Here is a 19,579-nt window from a genome sequence, read left to right on the forward strand (position 1 = left end):
AACTACATAGTAGAGTACAAATCTGTCCCCACCCTGTGACTTACTTGCCAAAGAGCAAGTCATTTTTCTTGATACGAGAGAAAAATTCTCATAGTCATGATAGTTTTTCACCGGCAATTATGCAAAGTAAACCAAACTTTCCAGTTACAGAGCAGAAAGCATTATAAGTAAAAGCTGTTTCTCATGCATACTAGCTAAAAACCAGAGACCAAAGTTAAGTTGAATTGAGGTCATGGTGGAACAACAGTTGATGCAAACTTTAAAATCCTAAGCAACAAGAGAGTGCTTTTGAAGACTGTTTTCTTGTAACTAAACATTTTGGACTGTAACATCACATCCCTAAGGCTAAGGTGAACCAAGTCAAAAAAGCTACTCTGAACAAATGCAGGTCATTCTACAGAAACGACGAAGTTTTATGATTGGGAATGATTCCCAACATGTGTTCAACTGTAAGCAAGTCAATGTTTCACACCATTTTCCCCCAGGTTTAGAGTATAAACATATTAGACAAGTCACGTAACTTGGAACTATTCACGTTAGATTCCCATCTAAGCCCAAGTTAGTAACAAAAGTGTTCCCATGAAACCCATGTTTGAAAAAATTTCCAATCACATTACAAAAAGTCCTGCAGTTTTAGTCTCATTCACTCAACTTGCAGAATAATTATGAAGATTGCATAATGAAATTACTGATATTGCTGACCTTTGAGCAGATCAGCTTGCTACAACAGAGACTACTTATCACATGCTATGTGGATCCATGCTATATGGTCCATGTCAAGGTGCTAAGAGCACCCAACTTCCCTTCCCAAGTATGGTTTTGGTTCCCTCTTCCCCACACCACTCATGTGTTCCATGTTATCTTCAGTTACAATGCAACTACAGAAAACCACACACAACTGAGTCAGATATACCAAGAATCAAGTTTGCACTTTTTATCTGAGAACTGCAACAGCACTGAATCTGCCTAACAAATTACAGCTCTAATCCCAGACCCACGCAGTTTTGCTATAAGCTAGCTTTATCATACAAGTGTTAGGTGCTGCACTGTAATTTCATTGTCAGAAGTGTGATGTCAGAATGCCCACGGAATAAAAGTACATAGCAAGTCACCAAGTTAGATTATATTGCTTGTTACCTACCTGTATGCAGTCGGCAATGAGAATCTTGGAGCAAGCAGGAATATACATCCGGGTCCCTAATGGTCCATTGCCAGTTGCGGTACTACGTTCCTCACAGTTACGCACTGCAGAGAATTGATGGCTAAATGCAGTTATGTAGCAGGCCACTACTTTAATAGTGCATAATTGCAGTCCAAGAACACCACAAAACATTCCGCCACAACTTAGTGGCTTGCCCAAGCCAAGTATCTAATTTTTTTTCTGCCATCATATGCCACTTATAAAAATTGCACAGGCGTAAACATTACAATTCCCAAATTGTTATTTGTCTATATCAGTGATATAAACATCTAAAAGAGTGGTGGGGTTTAGTTCCTAGAGGTAGTTTAATGTTCTAGGCAAAAAAGGATTATGATTTTCACTAAGTAACATGAGCCAATGGGTAAGTTTATAAGACACTATGAAATACACTAGCGTCTTTAAGAGAATGCCAGTTCTTTAAAGATTTGGAGATATAACGTTTATAAAATGAAGTGTTCCTCTTAAAATTATGAGAGAAAGGGAAGAGGAGGAAAATAGGGGCAGGTGGTTTCTTTAAATGAGAAAAATGCTAATATTTCAAAATTATTACCTTCCATTTCCCACCCCAAGTTCATCTTTGACTTTTAGAAAACTACTCATTAAGATGATTTAAATTCACATTAGGCTTAAAAAACTATATTTACATTGCAAGACGTATGAAAGTCCATTTTTGAGTAGCTTTACAACCCTTGGTACACTACTGTTTCCATGATATAAAGTCAATGTCAGTTGAAACTAGCACATATTTGCTAACACACATTTAGCAATTCTACAGCCCACAGTAAGGCTGATCAAAAGCCACAACTTTCAGGAGATTCATTCATTAGTTATCTTTCACCACTCTTCAAAGGTATAGTACTACCAAAAGCTTATTTTAGGGGTTCTGTGCCAGCATCCCTTATAAAGAAAGGCATGTAATCTGAAAAATAAACTGAAAACATTAATTTTATAGGCAGATTTTCCCCCATTCCCCTCCAGCCCCCACCCACATACATTCAAGTTCACACCCTCTGGGTGTCCCATGAACACCCCTAATTTTCTTATCATTATAGGGTCCCTACTATACAATTCAAATTGTAATGGAACTCCTTTCAAACCAAGACCCTTGTTTCCATACACAAAATCTCATGTGCATCACCCATTTATGACTTGGGACAAAACTTCCTCCTTGGTAAGAGAACTAACCATTTCCAAATGTTTTGGGTGAATAAAATTAGCACATTTTTCTAATGGGAGATTCTTCTCTCCCTTAATTAACACCACCATGTACCTGTCGGTGCTACAACCAAAATTTGGTGACATGCTTTTATACTTCAGTGTTTTACTTAAATAATTATCCTGTTTTCTCCTATGTAGAAAGTACTCAGTTGTTTCAACAATAGGTCTCCTTTTGTACTCAGGCACAATACTAAACTTCAGCATGGTAACAAAAGGTTTGATTTAGAATTTTTCTTTTGCCAATCAGCCCCAAGAACAGAGGTGAAAAGGATGAAGATATTCCAGTCACAGTCTATAATGTAGACTTGAATGGAAACATAGCTAGGAACAAAGCTAAACCATTCAATTACTTTATCTACTGTTAGAAGTTGTTCCTCTAATGTATTTGCACTGGGAAATCAAGCTCCCACTGTACTGACAGACAACAATAAACAATCTACTTTAAAATTGAATCACAGTCTCTTGTTCTAATGGAAGGAGATTCAATGAAGTTGACAATTAACTGACAACACCATCGAAACATTCCAAAGCTTTATGGTGAGAGGAAGGGGTATTTGTACTGTGTAGCATGAGCAAGTCACTGAGCTTTAGTGCTACATCAAAAAGCAACTATCTAAAAACAGGTAAAACAATTTTATAAGAATGGTCATCTGCAACCCTATTTGTTATTAAGTCACCACTAGCTCTTAAGAGAAGAAAACCAAGATCTTTATAGTCCTACGGATTTTGCCCAACAGAAAGTAGCACAAAGAGGTGTAAAAGTTAGAGTACAAATGTAAATAGAACTAAACCCACTTTACAGTTAACTAAACCTTACTTTCAAATTGAATTCTTCAGACTAAGCCCCAGCTTTATAAATCACTTGAAGTAATACATGAAAAGGCTTCATGTTTAACAATCTTTAATTCAAATGTAAAAGTTCAATACAAGCCATTTGTAGGGCTTGGGATTTGTTGTTCTTTTAAAAACAAGAATAGGGGAAATGCAACAAAATGATCTTTCCACTTTTTTTCAAAAACTTTCAAGGAAAGGATAGATTATAGGGCCATAAAAGATTCATTAACCAAACCCATTTTCTCCCCCTACCAAGTCTTACACCCATTCCATAATCTTAATACATATTCCTGAATGAAGATTTACAGTTCAGCTTTGCTTACATAACCATTTAAAAATACTTAGCACCAACTTGCTTCCTATAACAAATGCCAAACAAATCATGAACTACTTCAATCTGCATTTCTTCTTTTTAAAACAAGGGGGCTGTTACTTGTAGAAAGCAATACTTAGCCTCCACGTACATTTCCCAGAAATGGCATATGCCTGCCATTTAAAGGCCTCAACAGTCTCATGCTTTCGAAGTGGAATAACTAGCCTAATGTGCATAGAAGCATGAATGGCAAAGTTGAAGATCAGTATTATAACTATTTTCTATTTATTTGAAGCACAGTAAAAAAAAAATCGGTACACTTTGGAAATTCGGTGGCACAAGGTACACTGCCATTAACTTGAGGGACATTATACAGTAAAAAAAAAAAAAAAAAGAAAGAAAAGAAAAAGAAAAAGAAGAAAAAAGAAAAAAAGAGAGAAAAGTAAAATGAAAATAATTTTTCTCCTGTTTCAAACACTGCATTACATAATTTTACCTGCCCAAACAGACCATTTACAAATATTAGGTCAATAAACTGCTAACATCCATAAAAAGGTAGCTTTCTTACTAAAATGCAAGAATTTAAAAGTGGTATCTAAACAAGAAAAGACAAAAACAAACTGGAATGAAAGCCTAGATATCACATCTAAAATCGGGGTTTTTTGTTTGGGCCTTCATACTCTTCTCTCCCTCTACCATATCCTGCTGGAGTTCCAGGGCCCATTCCTCTAGGACCCTGTCCACCCACAGGCCCCGCACCTCCCTGCCCAAAGCGCTCAGTACGCTATTGGAACAGTAATCAACAGTTCATTATATGTAGTTGATGTCCATGTGTGTTAAGTAAATATTTTAGAAGGTTCCGTAGTCAACGTTCGTCGATACAATCACCAATGAGTCGATCCACAGGTACCGGGAACATAGAAAGGAAAAAAGGGTAATTTGAAAATTAGTTTACGATAATACATGCCTTGTGGTATGTTCCCACTTGAGCCATTCTCATACACCTGTTTCAAAGAACAGATCTTCCCTGTAGTGCTAAAAAATTTAAGAATTAGTGCAGATGTGAAAATCCATTCCAAAATGCGTTCTAAGAAATTTCACATCAGATTAAGCCAATGAAAAGCTTGCAAACTCTCACTTTCAGGGTCTGAACAGAAAATTTACTCTCCAAGTAAGCCTAACGAGCCCAACCAGACAGAGTCAATTCACTCAATGAAGTGACAAGACCTACTCACCAGTCAGTGGCATGTGCTGCTTAAGAAACCTTGTGCTTTTCAAGATCTTAAAGACACATCTGCTAAGTTGCAGAAATCTTAAAAGGTTGAAAGTTTTAATAAAATGCTACCAGACTACAAAAAAGAAAAAGCATAAAAAACTAATAGATTTAGTCACTTAACCGGCACAGTAACTTGATCAAAAAACTTGTATTGCCATATTCTCACAGGTATACCACCTTCAGAGCCATCACTCTAAAACCAGAGACAATTATGTTCACTTTCACAGTACTATTCTGCATTTGTTGCAAACATACAGCCCACTAACAGCCCAACTTTTCCCTTGTCTTTAAAAAGTACACTGAAACCTTACTATGAATCCATGCTTTAGAAATTTTAAAAGGCTCCGCAAACAATAGAACACCAAGCTAAGATGACTGCAATAAAGCAGTGAGTAGCTTCCTTATTCCATCCAGTTTTAGGTACTTTTATTAGACTTGAAATGTTATGTACCCAAACAGCAAGACCCTATAGGTAAGCATAGCAGTCTATACTGTCATTTAAATTCTATTTGAAATAGCCCAGTTACTCAGTTATTATTCCAAAGAAAAAACTTTAAATTGGGTTTTAGGGTTTAGTTGCTCTATGCCTATACATAATTTCACTCTTTTTTCTTTTTTTTTTACAAAATACTATTAAGACTATGTGAGAAGACTGAATCTCAAATCCTCCTGAAAAATCTTTAAAAGTGTGTATGGTTTTTACACATTTTTATCTCAAAGAGATGAAAATTTGGGGGTTTTAGGACTGTTATTACAACGGCTGAGAGTTCTAGTACTTACATATGTAGAAACTAAACTGTGGAAACACCGTTATCAAATGAGTATATGAATTTAATCCATACCTAAACTATCTGTTTTTATGAAGATTAGAAACCAAAACATTACCCATACTTTTAAAAATTCTGCTGGATGAAACTATAGTACATTTAACCCAGTCAGCAATTTGTAATTCTAACTTTGTCAAAAAGCCTTAGAAATATTTTAAATAGGTAAGGTCTCAATAAGTTCTGAAGTTTTCTATTTATAAAAAGAATCTTGTGAGCTATACACTGCAGCTTCTTTACCAAAAGCCTATAGGTGAACTAATATGACTCAATCAGCTATAAAAATGTACTTTTCTAAGCCCACCAAAATTCAGAACTGAGGATTTGTAAAGCCCTGATACAGCCACTCATATCAATTTATTTGACTGTTCTAAAGCATCTGACAAACTATCTGTATAGCTAATATAATAGCATCAAGAAGGTTCAGATCAAATGCACACAGTTAGTATGCTTAAATTTATCATTGACTTTTGCTACCCTGTAGCAAAAGAGATGTCAGTTTTTAGAAGGTATACCTAACAAACAGACCCAACAGGTGGGAAACGACGAGTCAAAACACTAAGCAATTCTCTTTTCATGGGATAGAAGCCACACCAAATATAGGTCAAAGTTCTACATATCACTAAAACATGCCTGAAGCTACAAACTACAAGGCTGATTCCCACTTATGGCAAATACCAACTTAAAGAATGACAAGTTTGCCATGTGATTACCCTCACTTGAGTGTATAGAATAATGATACATTACTTAACATAGAATTTGGGTTTGCCATGCACTGGAGTTCAAAAGTGCACAAGCAAAAAAGTGGAAAACACCTATATCTACTTATTGCCAAAGATAACTCCACATACTACTAACAGCATTGACTCCTCATTGGCAACCATAACTGTTTAGGTTACCACACAAGAGTTCTTCTATGTTGCCAAAGTATTCCTCAATATTATACATTTACATGATAGGGGGAACTAAGAGGTCCAGTCACCTACTTAAAAACAAAACAAAACAAAACAAAAAAACACACACATTAAGTCATGAAAATGAGAATTTCCTTTGTACTACGTCCCACAGGATACATTACCATGTCGCTTCCCATCATGGAACCACTCATGGTTGCTGGTGGAACTCCAGGATTAGCTTCATAACCTATGCCACCACCACCACCTAGAGGTGGAAATTTCTGGCCTCCTGAACCATAGGGATCTAGGAAACAGAAATGGGGGTTAGGATTCCACCAACACTGCTTTCTGGTAATACAGTTAACTTAATTTTCATGCTTACCTCCCATGTTCATTGCTCCTCCGCCACCCATTCTCATGTCTCTTTCTCTCTGACAAAAAAAAAACACACAAAAAACCCTTTTTTGACCTATGCCATAAGCAATTGTAAGGTTCCAAAGCATTTTTCTTTTGACTAAAGTATTTTAAAAATCAAGTCTGAAAACTAACTAATTTCAATTATCAATAGAACTTAAAAAAAAAAAAAAAAAAAAAAAACCCTTTCAGTTTTTCAGTTCAATCTTCTGGCCCATATAATAAGCAGGAAAAACAAGATCCATGGAAATCAAACATAACACAGTTAAAAAAAAGAAAAAGCGTAATCCCTAGATCTGCCAAAACTATTTTTTTTAATTTTTATCGGGGCTGGGGATATAGCTCAGTTGGTAAAGTGCTCGAATATTTTTAAGGTAGAAAATGACCACACTGTGTGGTTTTTATATTCAAATGAGTAAAATTTCATCCCAGGTACCCTATAAGTTCTGTAGACAACTCCCTATTAGACTTCAATAAAACCTAACTTACTGGATCCATGTATCCCATCCGGCTATAACTTTCTTCTCTTTGGCGTCTCATTTGTTCTTCCATCTCACGTTGGCGAATCATCATCTCTTCCTCCCTTCTACGTCGTTCCTCCTCTTGCCTGAAAACATCCATCGAGCATGAGCCAAAGTATCAACCACATCTTTTACAATTCAATTTGAAAAAAGCTGATAATAATTTATCTGACAATCTTAGATGGTTGTAGGTTACAGTAAAAAAACAAAAATAAGCAACCCCCCCACCCCAAGAGCCTAGAGAGTGAGCCTCAGAGCTCAGAGGCATATAACTAGGAACAAACAAAAAAACCTTAATGACACCCTTACACTCGATTATGACTATCACACCAACACTGATGTTTCACCTGCAAAATTATATACATCTTATTTCTAAAAGTCAGACTGTGAGTACAAAAATGAAGAATTAGTTTAGCAGCATTTTACCTCAATTGCATTTCTTTACGTTTCTGCATTTCTTGATTGTGAAGTTCTTCCATACGTCTCAATTCTTCCTGACGTCTCATCAGATCTGAATATTGGAATATTATTTTGGATTCACATTAATGAGGTTCTGGATAAGTTCAATAAATTGACCCTAATAATAAAACTCAGAAGACCTTTACCTTGGCGCAAAAGATTTGCCTGATGCTCATGATAGGCATCTTCCATTTCACTTTCCAACTTGTCTTTTGCATCCTTCATGTTTTTTTCAACTTGTTCCCTTTGCTGTTTTTCCATTTCATCCAAGGACTTCCACCTCTGAGAATATTCATACTCAAATGTGCCATGCTGAGCAAAACGAGGTGGTGTTTCTCTCTCCCTGACAAAGTATTTAAACATGAACCAATCTGTATATATATGGTGGCAATATTACTGATTTCTCCTAATGAATTACTGGTTTCTCTTGGGCTAGGATTGTGGCTCAGCCAGCAGTACAGCATCTGCCTAACATACACTGAGTTTGGTCCTCAGCACTACAAAAATAAAACTTGGATCTTTTTCCTAGCCTCATCACTTGTAAGAAATAAAAATAAAAACTACTTCCTTGTCTTTCCATTTCCTGCATCCTTTATTCTCATTCTGTTCTTCCTACTCTGCTGCTCATACTCATAACCAAGGACTTATTCACCCTAAATTATAACAACTTAATAAGGAGTCAGAAACCAAGATGTAAAATAAACTAAGAAAAAAGTGATACAGTAACAAAATCTAGAAGACAAATCCTGCCTTCCACATTCACTAATGTTTTCCTCTAGCAGAATTCTTTACCCAGGCTTATATTTTCCATCCATGAAAATGCATTTCGAGCAACTGTAAGCACATGACAGTATTGCTTGTTGAAGTACCTACACCAAAAACAATCATTTAAATGACAGCTTCAAAACCTAACTTTCCAAACTTTTATTAAGAGCATATTTATAAAGAATTTTTTTATCTTCTGGGTGCTATGGCACATGCCTGTGATCCCAGCAACTTGGAAAGCTGAGGTGGGAGGATCACAAATTTGAGCCTAACTTCAGCAACTTAGCAAGATCCTAAAAAACTTAGCAGCAAGACCCAGTCTCAGAATAAAATACAAATAGGGTTGAGTATGTGGCTCAGTGAAAAAAGCACCCCTGGGTTCAATCCCCAGTACCATCACCCCCAAAAGAATTTTTTATCTTTTCATTAAAAATGGAAAAAATTCCTAGAACAAGTTCCCTTTCCATTTACATTAAAAAGTGCCAAAAAATTTACATCTTACTTTTGATACATTGGATTCTTCTGTGCAAGTTTTTCAGGAAGACCATCTTCATCATCTAATTGTTCAAGTGGTTCCACAATGACTGGACGAGGAGTTCTAATAACAAAAATGGTAGATCTTAACTTTGTTCCAGGTTTATTGAACCATCTTAAGTTAACAAATAAGAAATCAGTAGGGTAGAGGAAAGACAACTTACGTTGTCAGTAGGAAAACACCTTCACTGCATCGTTCAAATGCTTTTCTTGCTGCTGGTTTAGAAGCAAATTCAACAATGCCTTTCCCTGTAGATCTTCCACGATCATCCACAATTACCACAGCCCTTTCAATAGGACCGAACTGGCTAAAGGCTTCTTCCAACAGTTCATTGGAAACATAAGGTGAAAGATTTCGAACAGAGAGGGCAGCAGCATGTGTGGCAAAGCGAACCCGAAGCTGTCTACCTCTCATGGGTGTATCATCAAGTTCAGCTTTGGCAATTTCAGCCAAGGCTCTAGATTCCTGTAAATATTAGGCATTCATGTTAACGGCTTCATCACTGGCTAATGCTCATTCTCAAACTGTCATAAACCTAATTCCTACTTATTACAACTCAGTTCAAGCATTATCTTCAGGCAACCCTTCCAACACCACTAAGAGTAGTGGTTAACTACCTTACCCATTCCACCATCTTTTTCTTAGGTACCAACAATTACACACTATCAAACAGAGTATTTTTTTGAAGGGACAAATTTAAAGACCAATTAATTCTATCCAGTTTAAAACCAAGGCTTCAGCATTTGAATTAGGCAAAATACAAAAACAGAACCCATTTTTAATTCTACATATAATCAATTAAACTCACAAGTTTAATAAATCCGAATCCTTTGCCTTTATTGATAAAAACTTCTCCTGGTTCTCCGTATTTTGCAAATAGTCTTTTGAATTCATCTTCTGTGATATCAGCAGGTAGATTTCCAACAAACAACCTACAACGCTGTGTGTAAGTTTTCTCTCCAGGCCTCCTCAAGAGAGACAAGTTAGCTTTAAACCCCTAATGAAAAAAAGGAAATGAATTCAGACACCAGGGACCTCTGCAAATAGAAGAAAAAAAACCATGACAATTTCTTGTTTTTCCTGAACTGGATGTTTGCTCAGTTGCTATTCTACTCTGCTACCGAGTCGCAATCAGATGATACTATATTTGTGCGATTTCCAGCATAATCACTGCCCTACCTTAAAAAGGGAATCTAATCATCCAGAATGCTCCCTCCCAAACAGCAGACTTTATCAACATGTACATATACACCATGCCCACTGTCCTTCACAAATCTAATCACAGTGAACAAAAACCGAGACAGAAGCCCGGTTCTCCCCAACCCCACATCTCCAGATCCACACTACCCATCACCGCGGCTCGCCGCCAACCCTGCCGGCAGCCAATCCCGGGCCGAACAGCGACCCCGCCGCCGCGGGGCCGCGGGGCCGCCCCGCCCCCGCGCGCAGGCGCCCTTCCGGCCGCCGACAAAATGGAGGCCCGCGCAGCGGTGGGGGGCGGGGGGCGCCGCCATCTTAGGGGAACCGACGCGTCGCTGATGGGGACACTCACCTCTGAGTCGGAGATCTTCTCCTCGCTGCGGCCGCCGGGCCCGCCGGGCGGGGGACCCTGGTGGTGCTGCTGGTGGTAGGGCGGGTGATGCTGGCGGCCCCCGCGGGGCTCCCCGCCTCCTCGATGCGGCGGCTTGGGGTGGCCTCCGGGCGCGCTCAGGCCCGGGCCGCCGCCGGGCTTCGGCCCTCCAGGTAGCTTGCCGCCTTTGGGGCCACCGGGGCCTGGGCCCTGCTTAGGCCCTGGGCCCGGGCCGCCCGCGGGTGGAGGCGGCGGCCCGCCGGCCTGAGGAGGAGTGGTCGGGACGCCGCTGGTCGGCGGCGCAGGCGGAGGCGCCCCCGGCGGGGCCGAGGTGACGGCGGGCGGCGGGGTCGGGGTGGGGCCGGGCCCCGGCGGGGCCCCAGTGGTCGGAGGAGTGGCGGGCGGGGCCGAGGTGGAAGCTGGCGGCGCGCTGCCTACTCCCGGAGCGGGTCCCGGCCCCTGAGGAACCACGGGCTTGGACGAGTCCTGCGGCGGCGGTGGCGGCTGCTGGTGCGGTGGCTGATGCGGTGGCGGCTGTTGATGCGGCGGCGGCTGCTGCGGCGGCGGCTGCTGCTGCGGTGGAGGCTGCTGCTGTTGCTGGTGCGGAGGCGGCGGCGGGATAGGGGGCTTAGGGCCGCCTGGGCCCGGGCCCATGGGGCCGCGGTTCTGATTGAGGCCCATACCGGGCGGCGGAGAGCGGAAATCGTGGAGGCCGCCACGGCCACCGCCTCCTCCGCGCCGGTGGAAACCGCCACCGCCACCGCCACGACTCCGGAACCGATCCCGAGACATGTCTGTGGTCAAGGGGCGGTCGAGGCAGAAACGAAGAAGACGCTCTGGAAACGTGGAGGCCACCTTGCTTCGCACAAAATGGCGGATGACACAGGCGGCGCGCCGCCTTTGTCCTCCTCTTATATAGGCCAGCTTGCCATGGCTCCGCCTACGCCTCAATCGACAGCTGCAATAGCCAATTGCCTGTACGGCACTTGATGACACTATGTTACGAACTGCAAATCTGTTCTATTGGCTCCGGGGTGAGAGGCGGGAGGCATAGAGGGGACTGAAGTTTCCAGCTGGCCAATGAGAGGAAAAGGAGTTGGCTGTAGGCCACTGTGATTTGCTGCGAGAAATTTGAATGGGCATGCCAGATCAATTTTCCTGTGAAAGCAAATAACCAGGGCCCTAGCTGCTCTTAGGAAGTGCTAGAGGGCTCCTTTCTGTCTTGTTTGCCTTTAGAAACTGGCAGCTATCATTACCCATAAAGATAGATGTCCTCTGGTTGAAAGTTAAATTAAGTGCCCATTATCTACCCTTATCTCGTGCTGAGCATTAGAGAAAATCTTACTGATTTCAAACACACTATTACCGATTTTACTTGGAAAACCCATAGGAATAGAGATTTGTTGTAACTATATATAAACTTTGCATTAGGCTTGAGTAGGTGTGCACTTTGTTCAAAAAAGAAAAAAGCCGTGTGGGGGGGAAGTGCTGGAGATTGAACCCAGGGCTTGCACACTACCACTGAGCCACATCCCCAGCCTTTTAAAATTTTATTTTAAAACAGAGTCTTGACAAATTGTCCAGGCTGACCTGAAACTTGCCATCCTCTTGTCTCAGCCTCCCCAGTAACTGGGATTACAGGGGTGAGCCACCACGCATGGCTAGCCATAGCTTTTGATACTGCCCCTAGTTACCACCATGTATAGACCTTGTGGGAGACATTTCCTCAGTATTGACTCCTTGTCTTCCTTTCTACTTTTGCTTCTGCTCATCACTCAACATCCATATGTATGACCCACCTAGCATTCTGTCAGTTCTTTATCTTCTCACCCCAAGCAATTTGTCCTTCTATCCCATTTTAGTTTTCTACAACCCCATCCTCCTGGGTTTACTATTGCCAATAACTACACCATCTCTAAAATCTGTAGTTCGAGCGTCCTTCTCCCCGGTATCACTTCTTTTTTTCCTTCTGACTCACAATAGTAACCTCATGACATTTAGAGTTCATCAAATCCTCTAAACTGCTGGGGTTGGGGGAGTGGCACATGCCTATAATCCCAGCAATTTGGGAGACTGAGGCAGGAGGATCACAAGTTCAAAGCCACCCTCAGCAATTTACTGAGGCCTGAACAAGTTAGCAAGACCCCATCTCAAAATAAAAAGGACTTGGGGGGCTGGGGCTGAAGTTAGTGGCATAACGCTTATCTAGCACGTTTGAGGCAGAGGGTTCGATCCTTAGCACCACATAAAAATAAAGGCATGATGTCCATCTACAGTTACCAAAAAAAAAAAAAAAAAAAAAAAAAAAAAAGAGGGGACTGGCCATGTAGCTCATTGGTTAAGCTATAATCCCCAGGACCAAAAATAAATAATAAAAAGGACTGAGGATGAGGCTCAGTATAGAGCATAGAGCACCCCTGAGTGGATCCCTCATACTGGAAAAAAAAAAAAAAAAATCTCCAAACCATTAAATGTATTACCTTTAAGTGTTGTAATTGCCATAAAGTTCTTATTTTTCTTTCTCTTTTAAACTGATAAAACCTATGCTGAGCATGATGGCCCATGCCTGTAATCCCAGGCTGAGGCAGGAGAATCCCAAGTTCAAAGCCAGCCTCAGCAATTTAGTGAGACCCTGTCTCAAAATAAGTGGTTACGTGTCCCTGGGTTTAATCCCCTGTACAAAAAAAAAAAAAAAAAAAAAAAAAAAACCTGATATAACCTAAATTCTAGTTGAATCCACCATCTTTAACAGGACCTGAAGATTTCACATTAAATTCTTGCCCACAAACCTCAAAAGGGCATGGGACTTTATTTGACAATCTTACTGCATTTCTCTAACAAATTCACCTTTCCACTTCCAAAGATTTTTTTTTCACTTGTTTTCTGTCTTCAAAACCCCTCACTTGCTTCTCTTACTCCTCCATAACTAACAACCTCACCTCATATTCCCTTGAGAAAATGAAAGTCATCAGAGGGGAACATTTCCATCTAAATGGAAAGTCACAAACCTGCTTGCATATGCCCTATTTTCTCTATTTTTCTTCATGATACTGTGAAAGATATGTTTTCGTGCCTTTGTGCTATCGATCCCACCCATTCTTCTCAAGGGTTTTTTCTTTATGGTATTATGGTTACGTCTGTTGGATCATTACCAACATAAAAAATAAACAGGACCAGGGATATAACATAATGGTAAAGCACTTGCCTAGCAAGTGTCAGATCCTAAGTTCCATACTAGGCACTATGAAACAAAACCAAACAAATCCTTCCCTTTATCCTGTTCTCCCACTTCTTAGCTCCTCTTTGCAACAAAACTTCTAAAACAAATTGTCTATATTCATAGTCTCTATTTCATCACCTCTATTTCCTCTTTAATGCATCCTAATTTGTTCACACTATTCCTCTAAAAATGTTGTCAAGGATACCAACAATCCCTGTGCTGCCAAATCCATTTTTTTTTTTTTTTTTTTTTTTTTTTTTTTGGTACTAGGGTACTTTACCACTGAACTACATCCCCATTTGTTGTTACTGTTGTTCTTATTGGGTTGTTTGGGAGTTTTTTGTTTTGGGTACTGGGGATTGAACTCAGGGGCACTGGACCACTGAGTCAAATTCCCAGCCCATTTTATTTAGAGACAGGGTCTTACTGAGTTGTTCAGCACCTCACTTTTGCTGAGGCTGGCTTTGAACTCAGGATCCTCCTGCCTTAGCCTCCTGAGCCACTGGGATTACAGGCATGTGCCACAACACCCAGCTATTTTGAGGCAAGGTCTTACTAAGTTGCTGAGGTTGGCCTTGAACTTGTGATCCTCCTGCCTCAGCAAAATTCTAGAGTCACTGGAATTACAGGTGTACACCCCTGATAAACACTTCTGTACACTGGTCTCCTTGTACCTGTTGGCAGTATTCAACAACAATGGCACTCTGTCTCTCACAAAACACTTCTCTACTTGCCTTCTGTGACACTGCGCTTTCTAAATTTTCTTCTACCTTACTGATCGTTTCATCTCTTCCCTGATAGGACCTCTAAATGATGGGTTATTTCAGAGTTTGGTTCTGGACCTTCTTTATCAATGCTTTCTCCTTACCTGGATAATCTCTTTAAGACTTCAAACACCACCTAAATGTTGAAAACCTCCAAATTTGTATTTCCAGAGAAGGTCTCTCCTCTGAGTTTCCAGCGTAGATATTCAATTACCTGTTGGACATCTCCACTTACAGACCTAGTTGGCATATCAGACTTAATATATCCGACCTAGAACTCTTTTTTTTTTTTTCCCCCTCCCTAACCCTAACTCTAACCCTTCCCTCCCCCCCATTATGTGTCATCCTCCACTTATCAGCGATATCATTCGTCCTTTGGCTTTTTGAGATCGGCCTATCTCACTTAGCATGATATTCTCCAATTTCATCCATTTGCCTGCAAATGTCATAATTTTATCATTCTTTATGGCTGAGTAATATTCCATTGTATATATATACCACAGTTTCTTTATCCACTCATCAATTGAAGGGCATCTGGTTGGTTCCACAGTCTGGCTATTGTGAATTGAGCAGCTATGAACTTGATGTGGCTGTATCTCTGTAGTATGCAGATTTTAAGTCCTTTGGGTATAGGCCAAGGAGTGGGATAAGCTGGGCAAAGGGTGGTTCCATTCCAAGTTTTCTAAGGAATCTCCACACTGCTTTCCATAGGGCTGCACAATTTGACAGCCCCACCAGCAGTGTATGAGTGTACCTTTCTCCCCACATCCTCGCCAACACCTGTTGTTGCTCGTATTCTTGATAATCGCCATTCTAATTGGGGTGAGATGGAATCTTAGGGTGGTTTTGATTTGCATTTCTCTTATTACTAAGATGTTGAACATTTTTCCATATGTTTGTTGATTGCTTGTAGATCTTCTTCTGTGAAGTGTCTATTCATTTCCTTAGCCCATTTGTTGACTGGACTATTTGAATTCTTGGAGTAGAGTTTTTTGAGTTCTTTATAGATTCTGGAGATTAGTGCTCTATCTGAAGTATGATTGGCAAAGATATTCTCCCACTCTGTAGGCTCTTTCTTCGCATTGCTGATAGTTTCCTTTGCTGAGAGAAAGCTTTTTAGTTTGAATCTATCCCAGTGGTTAAATCCAACGACCTAGAACTCTTGATTGCATTAACAACTTCATAAAATCCAAAACTCTGTTCAACCTCCAAGGTATTTCTTGACTCCATTTACTTCTCTTCACCTTTATCATTACAACCCAATCTTTTCCACCTCCGTCTCTTACCTGAACTATTGCAACCACTTCTTGTCCACACACACACACACACACACACACACACACACACACACACACGAACAAAATCAGATGTCATTTGCTTCCTCTACACAAGGCCTTCTGTGGCTTCTGTTGTTCTTAGAATAAGAACAACAAACTCAATATACAAGGCCTGACTTTTTTGGGTTTTTTTTTCTTTTTTTTTTTTTGGGTGCTGGGGATCGAACCCAGAGCCTTGTGCTTACAAGGCAAGCACTGTACAGACTGAGCTATCTCCCCAGCCCCCCACCCCCACCCCGGTCTGTTTTTAAGTTGAGTCTTTTCAAGTGTCTTCATCTGCATGCTTTGATGGTGCAGTGCTAGGGAACAGGACCCAGGGCCTCACCTTTCTGTGGTCTGCAGTGGAGCTATCCCCCCACTCAGCTCTATCTGCAGGCTTTTCGCCTTGCAGGTGTTTGTACTTGCTGTTTACTCAGGCTGAGGTGCTCCCCCAACTCCTTTTTGCAGTTACCTTCTCTTCCTTCTATCTCAGCTTGATAGTCCCCTCAAAGGAGTCTTTGCTGCCAATCACCACATTTTAAGTAGGCCTCCTCTCTGTTATACCATCTGGTATATGATGTACATGAAAACATCCTTAACAATTTGTTTACCTCTTTAAAATTTTTTATTTAATTATTTATTTATTGGGGCACTGGAGATTGAACCCAGGGCCTCATACACTCTAGGCAGGTGATGTACCACTGAGCCATGTCCCTAGGCCTCTTGTGACAGTTTCACTAAGTTTCCCAGGCTGGCCTCCCAAGTAGCCCTGCACCCAGCTACATTTGTTTCTTTTCGTTTTGTTGATACAGGTCTCACTATGTTTCTGTTCTTGTCTACAGTTTTTTTCCTGTTAGACTGAAACTGAGTTCTTCAAGGCTATACCAGTAGCACCTCATACAGACACTAGCACAGAGATACTTAATATGTGTTGAATTGATGAATGAAAGCATAACAGTGAAGAACAGGCTCTGGTTCTGTCTCCTGGGTATTGTCCCAAGATCCTTCACGTTTTGTTTCCTGCTATACAGGGTATTAAACCCAGGGCTTCACTCTTTTTTTTAAATATTTTTTTAGTTGTTGTTGGACCTTTATTTAATTAGCTTACTCATATGTGGTGCTGAGAATTGAACCCAGTGCCTCATGCATGCTAGGCAAGCACTCTACCACTAAGCCACAAACCCAGCCCCCTAGGGTTTCACTCTTGCTAGGCAAGTGCTCTACCACTTACATCCCCAACCTTATTTATTTATTTATTTATTTATTTATTTATTTATGAGGCAGGGTCTCACTAAGTTACCCAGGCTGACCTCAAACTTGCAATCTTACTGCGTCAGCCTCCAGGACCCTTCACATTTTTTGACACACTTCCTAAGAGTACACCCGCTTTGTTGAAGTCCTAAAGATTATATAAAATATTTAGTACTTTCTTTTTTTGTCTTTTTTTTTTTCCAGGTATCACAATGATTATTGATACAACAAGTAAATAAAATCAGGACATGAACATGATTTCATTAAAATAAGTGATTTCATTACTTATAATAAGTATAATAAAAGGGGCCCATTCATATTGTTACCATTTGTTTCATACCCACAAAAGTGTTTAGTACTTTCTCAGTGCTCAGTAAATACTAGCTACTGTTATTAACAAATAAGTGACAGACCAGCTCTAAAGACACTTGAATGTTACTGCTCAGATGACAAAAGCAGCTCATTAACAAAAATGTAGTTAGTATATTCTAGGAAATGTGTAGTATTTGTAAAAGAAAGTCTATCCTTGAATTTAACACTAAAAGAATGATGCACCATAAGTAAACAGGGCTCTTCTTAGGAATACCAGGATGTCTTAATATTACAAAAATTATTAAGATTTGGAAGGAGTTGCAGGTGCAGCTCAGTGGAACAACTGTCTGGCATACAAAAGGCCCTGGGTTTGATCTCCAGAATTAAAAAAAAAAAAAAAAGAAGTTTTTGCATTTGATAAAATTCAATGTTCATTGAGCTTTTAATTTTTTTAAGAATTTAGAACAGGAGGATAATTCTTTCAAAATATTATTTTGCTGGGTGTGGTAGCATATGCCTGTAATCCCAGTTACTTGAGAGGCTGGCAGGGTTAGGATTAAGTGCAAGGCCAGCCTGGGCAACTGATGAGACCCTGTCTCAAAATAAAAAAAGGGCTGGGGAACAGGCGGGGGTTGTGGTTCAGTGGTAGAGCACTCTCCTAGCACGTGTAAAGCACTGGGTTCAATCCTGAGCACCACATAAAAACAAGTAAGTAAATAAAGGTATTGTGTCCATCTACAACTAAATATATATTTTAAAAAGGGAGCTGGTGATATAGCTTCATGGTAGAGCACCCCTGGGTTCAAACACCCCCAGTGCCACCACCAAAAAAACCAAAAAAACAAAACCAAAAAAAAAAGCTTTATTATTTTATTGGGTCAAAAATATTCAGATTAGGGGTTGTGGTTCAGTGGTAGAGACTTGCCTTACATGAGTGAGGCACTGAGTTCGATCCTCAGAACCACATGAACATAAATAAATAAATAAAGATCATGCCACCTTCTTGCTTAAAAACTCTTAAAAATAAGAAGTTTAAAAAAATATATAGATATATAGATATATTCAGATTAGATCACACCCATGTCTCAGATGTCAGGCCAGGTGACATGCCAGAAGGGGAGACGAGCCAATTTGGAAGCAGGTTAGATCCAGTTTCATGCAATATTCCTATCAATTATTTGATAATAGGTGCAATTTACATTGACCCTTTCATGCCTATGTTAGAAGTTAGCAGTTCAGGGTGAAAGCTGCCATTGTAGAGAACCTGTCTTGTCTTTCATTCCAGAAAATTCAGGACAGTGCCCATCAGCCCACCCCAGGTACCTGCATCTTGAGCATGAGTGTGAGCCAGCTGAAGGCCAACGAAGATCCCCTCATGAGGTTCTTCCTACCAGATATTCCTATTAAAGAACATCAGTGATACTTAGGTTGGCACCAATGATGGGTTTAGGCTTGTCATGCACAAGTCAGGTGACCTCCTCCTGTCCAGGCATTAATGCTGAATTTCCTTCTCTCTCCTCTTCCAGACACTATCACATTCCTCCAGTTGCTCCAAATATCATACACAAATCAGCAGGGCCACTGTGTGAGTAGGCACTGTGTGAGTACATGGCTGCCACCAAGGTGTTGGATGATGTTTGAATGCTAGACCAGCTGTATCAGACAGAAGTTTTGTGTTGTACCATCATATGCAAAAGGTTGTCCTTTTTCTTTCCTTTCTTCTTTTTTTAATCTACCAACAAGTTGCTCTACTAATGCAAAGAAGTGACTGAGAAAGCAGCTGCTCACCACCCAGATATTGAGTTGTTCAGATGTTTTAATACCTCCTGAGGCAAAAAAAAAAAATGAAATAACCATGAAATTTTTCATAACAGTTTTTTAAAATTGTCA

At 40.4% G+C, this 19,579-nt stretch overlaps 1 protein-coding gene across 1 annotated transcript; it reads right to left on the reverse strand.

The window, feature by feature from the left end:
• Window positions 1–296: 296 nt before the first annotated feature.
• SFPQ (splicing factor proline and glutamine rich) lies at window positions 297–11,727 on the reverse strand. Its single transcript, XM_079117675.1, has 10 exons — window positions 10,809–11,727; window positions 10,065–10,253; window positions 9,420–9,721; window positions 9,224–9,319; window positions 8,103–8,299; window positions 7,924–8,008; window positions 7,466–7,583; window positions 6,945–6,993; window positions 6,745–6,866; window positions 297–4,350 (listed from the first exon to the last, which is right to left on the reverse strand). The coding sequence occupies exons 1-10, from the start codon at window positions 11,616–11,618 to the stop codon at window positions 4,213–4,215; spliced, it is 2,106 nt and encodes a 701-aa protein (XP_078973801.1). The 5' UTR covers window positions 11,619–11,727; the 3' UTR covers window positions 297–4,212.
• Window positions 11,728–19,579: the final 7,852 nt, after the last annotated feature.

Source organism: Sciurus vulgaris (assembly GCF_902686455.1).
Source record: "Sciurus vulgaris genome assembly, chromosome: 1".
In the NCBI taxonomy this organism is placed as follows: Eukaryota; Metazoa; Chordata; class Mammalia; order Rodentia; family Sciuridae; genus Sciurus; species Sciurus vulgaris.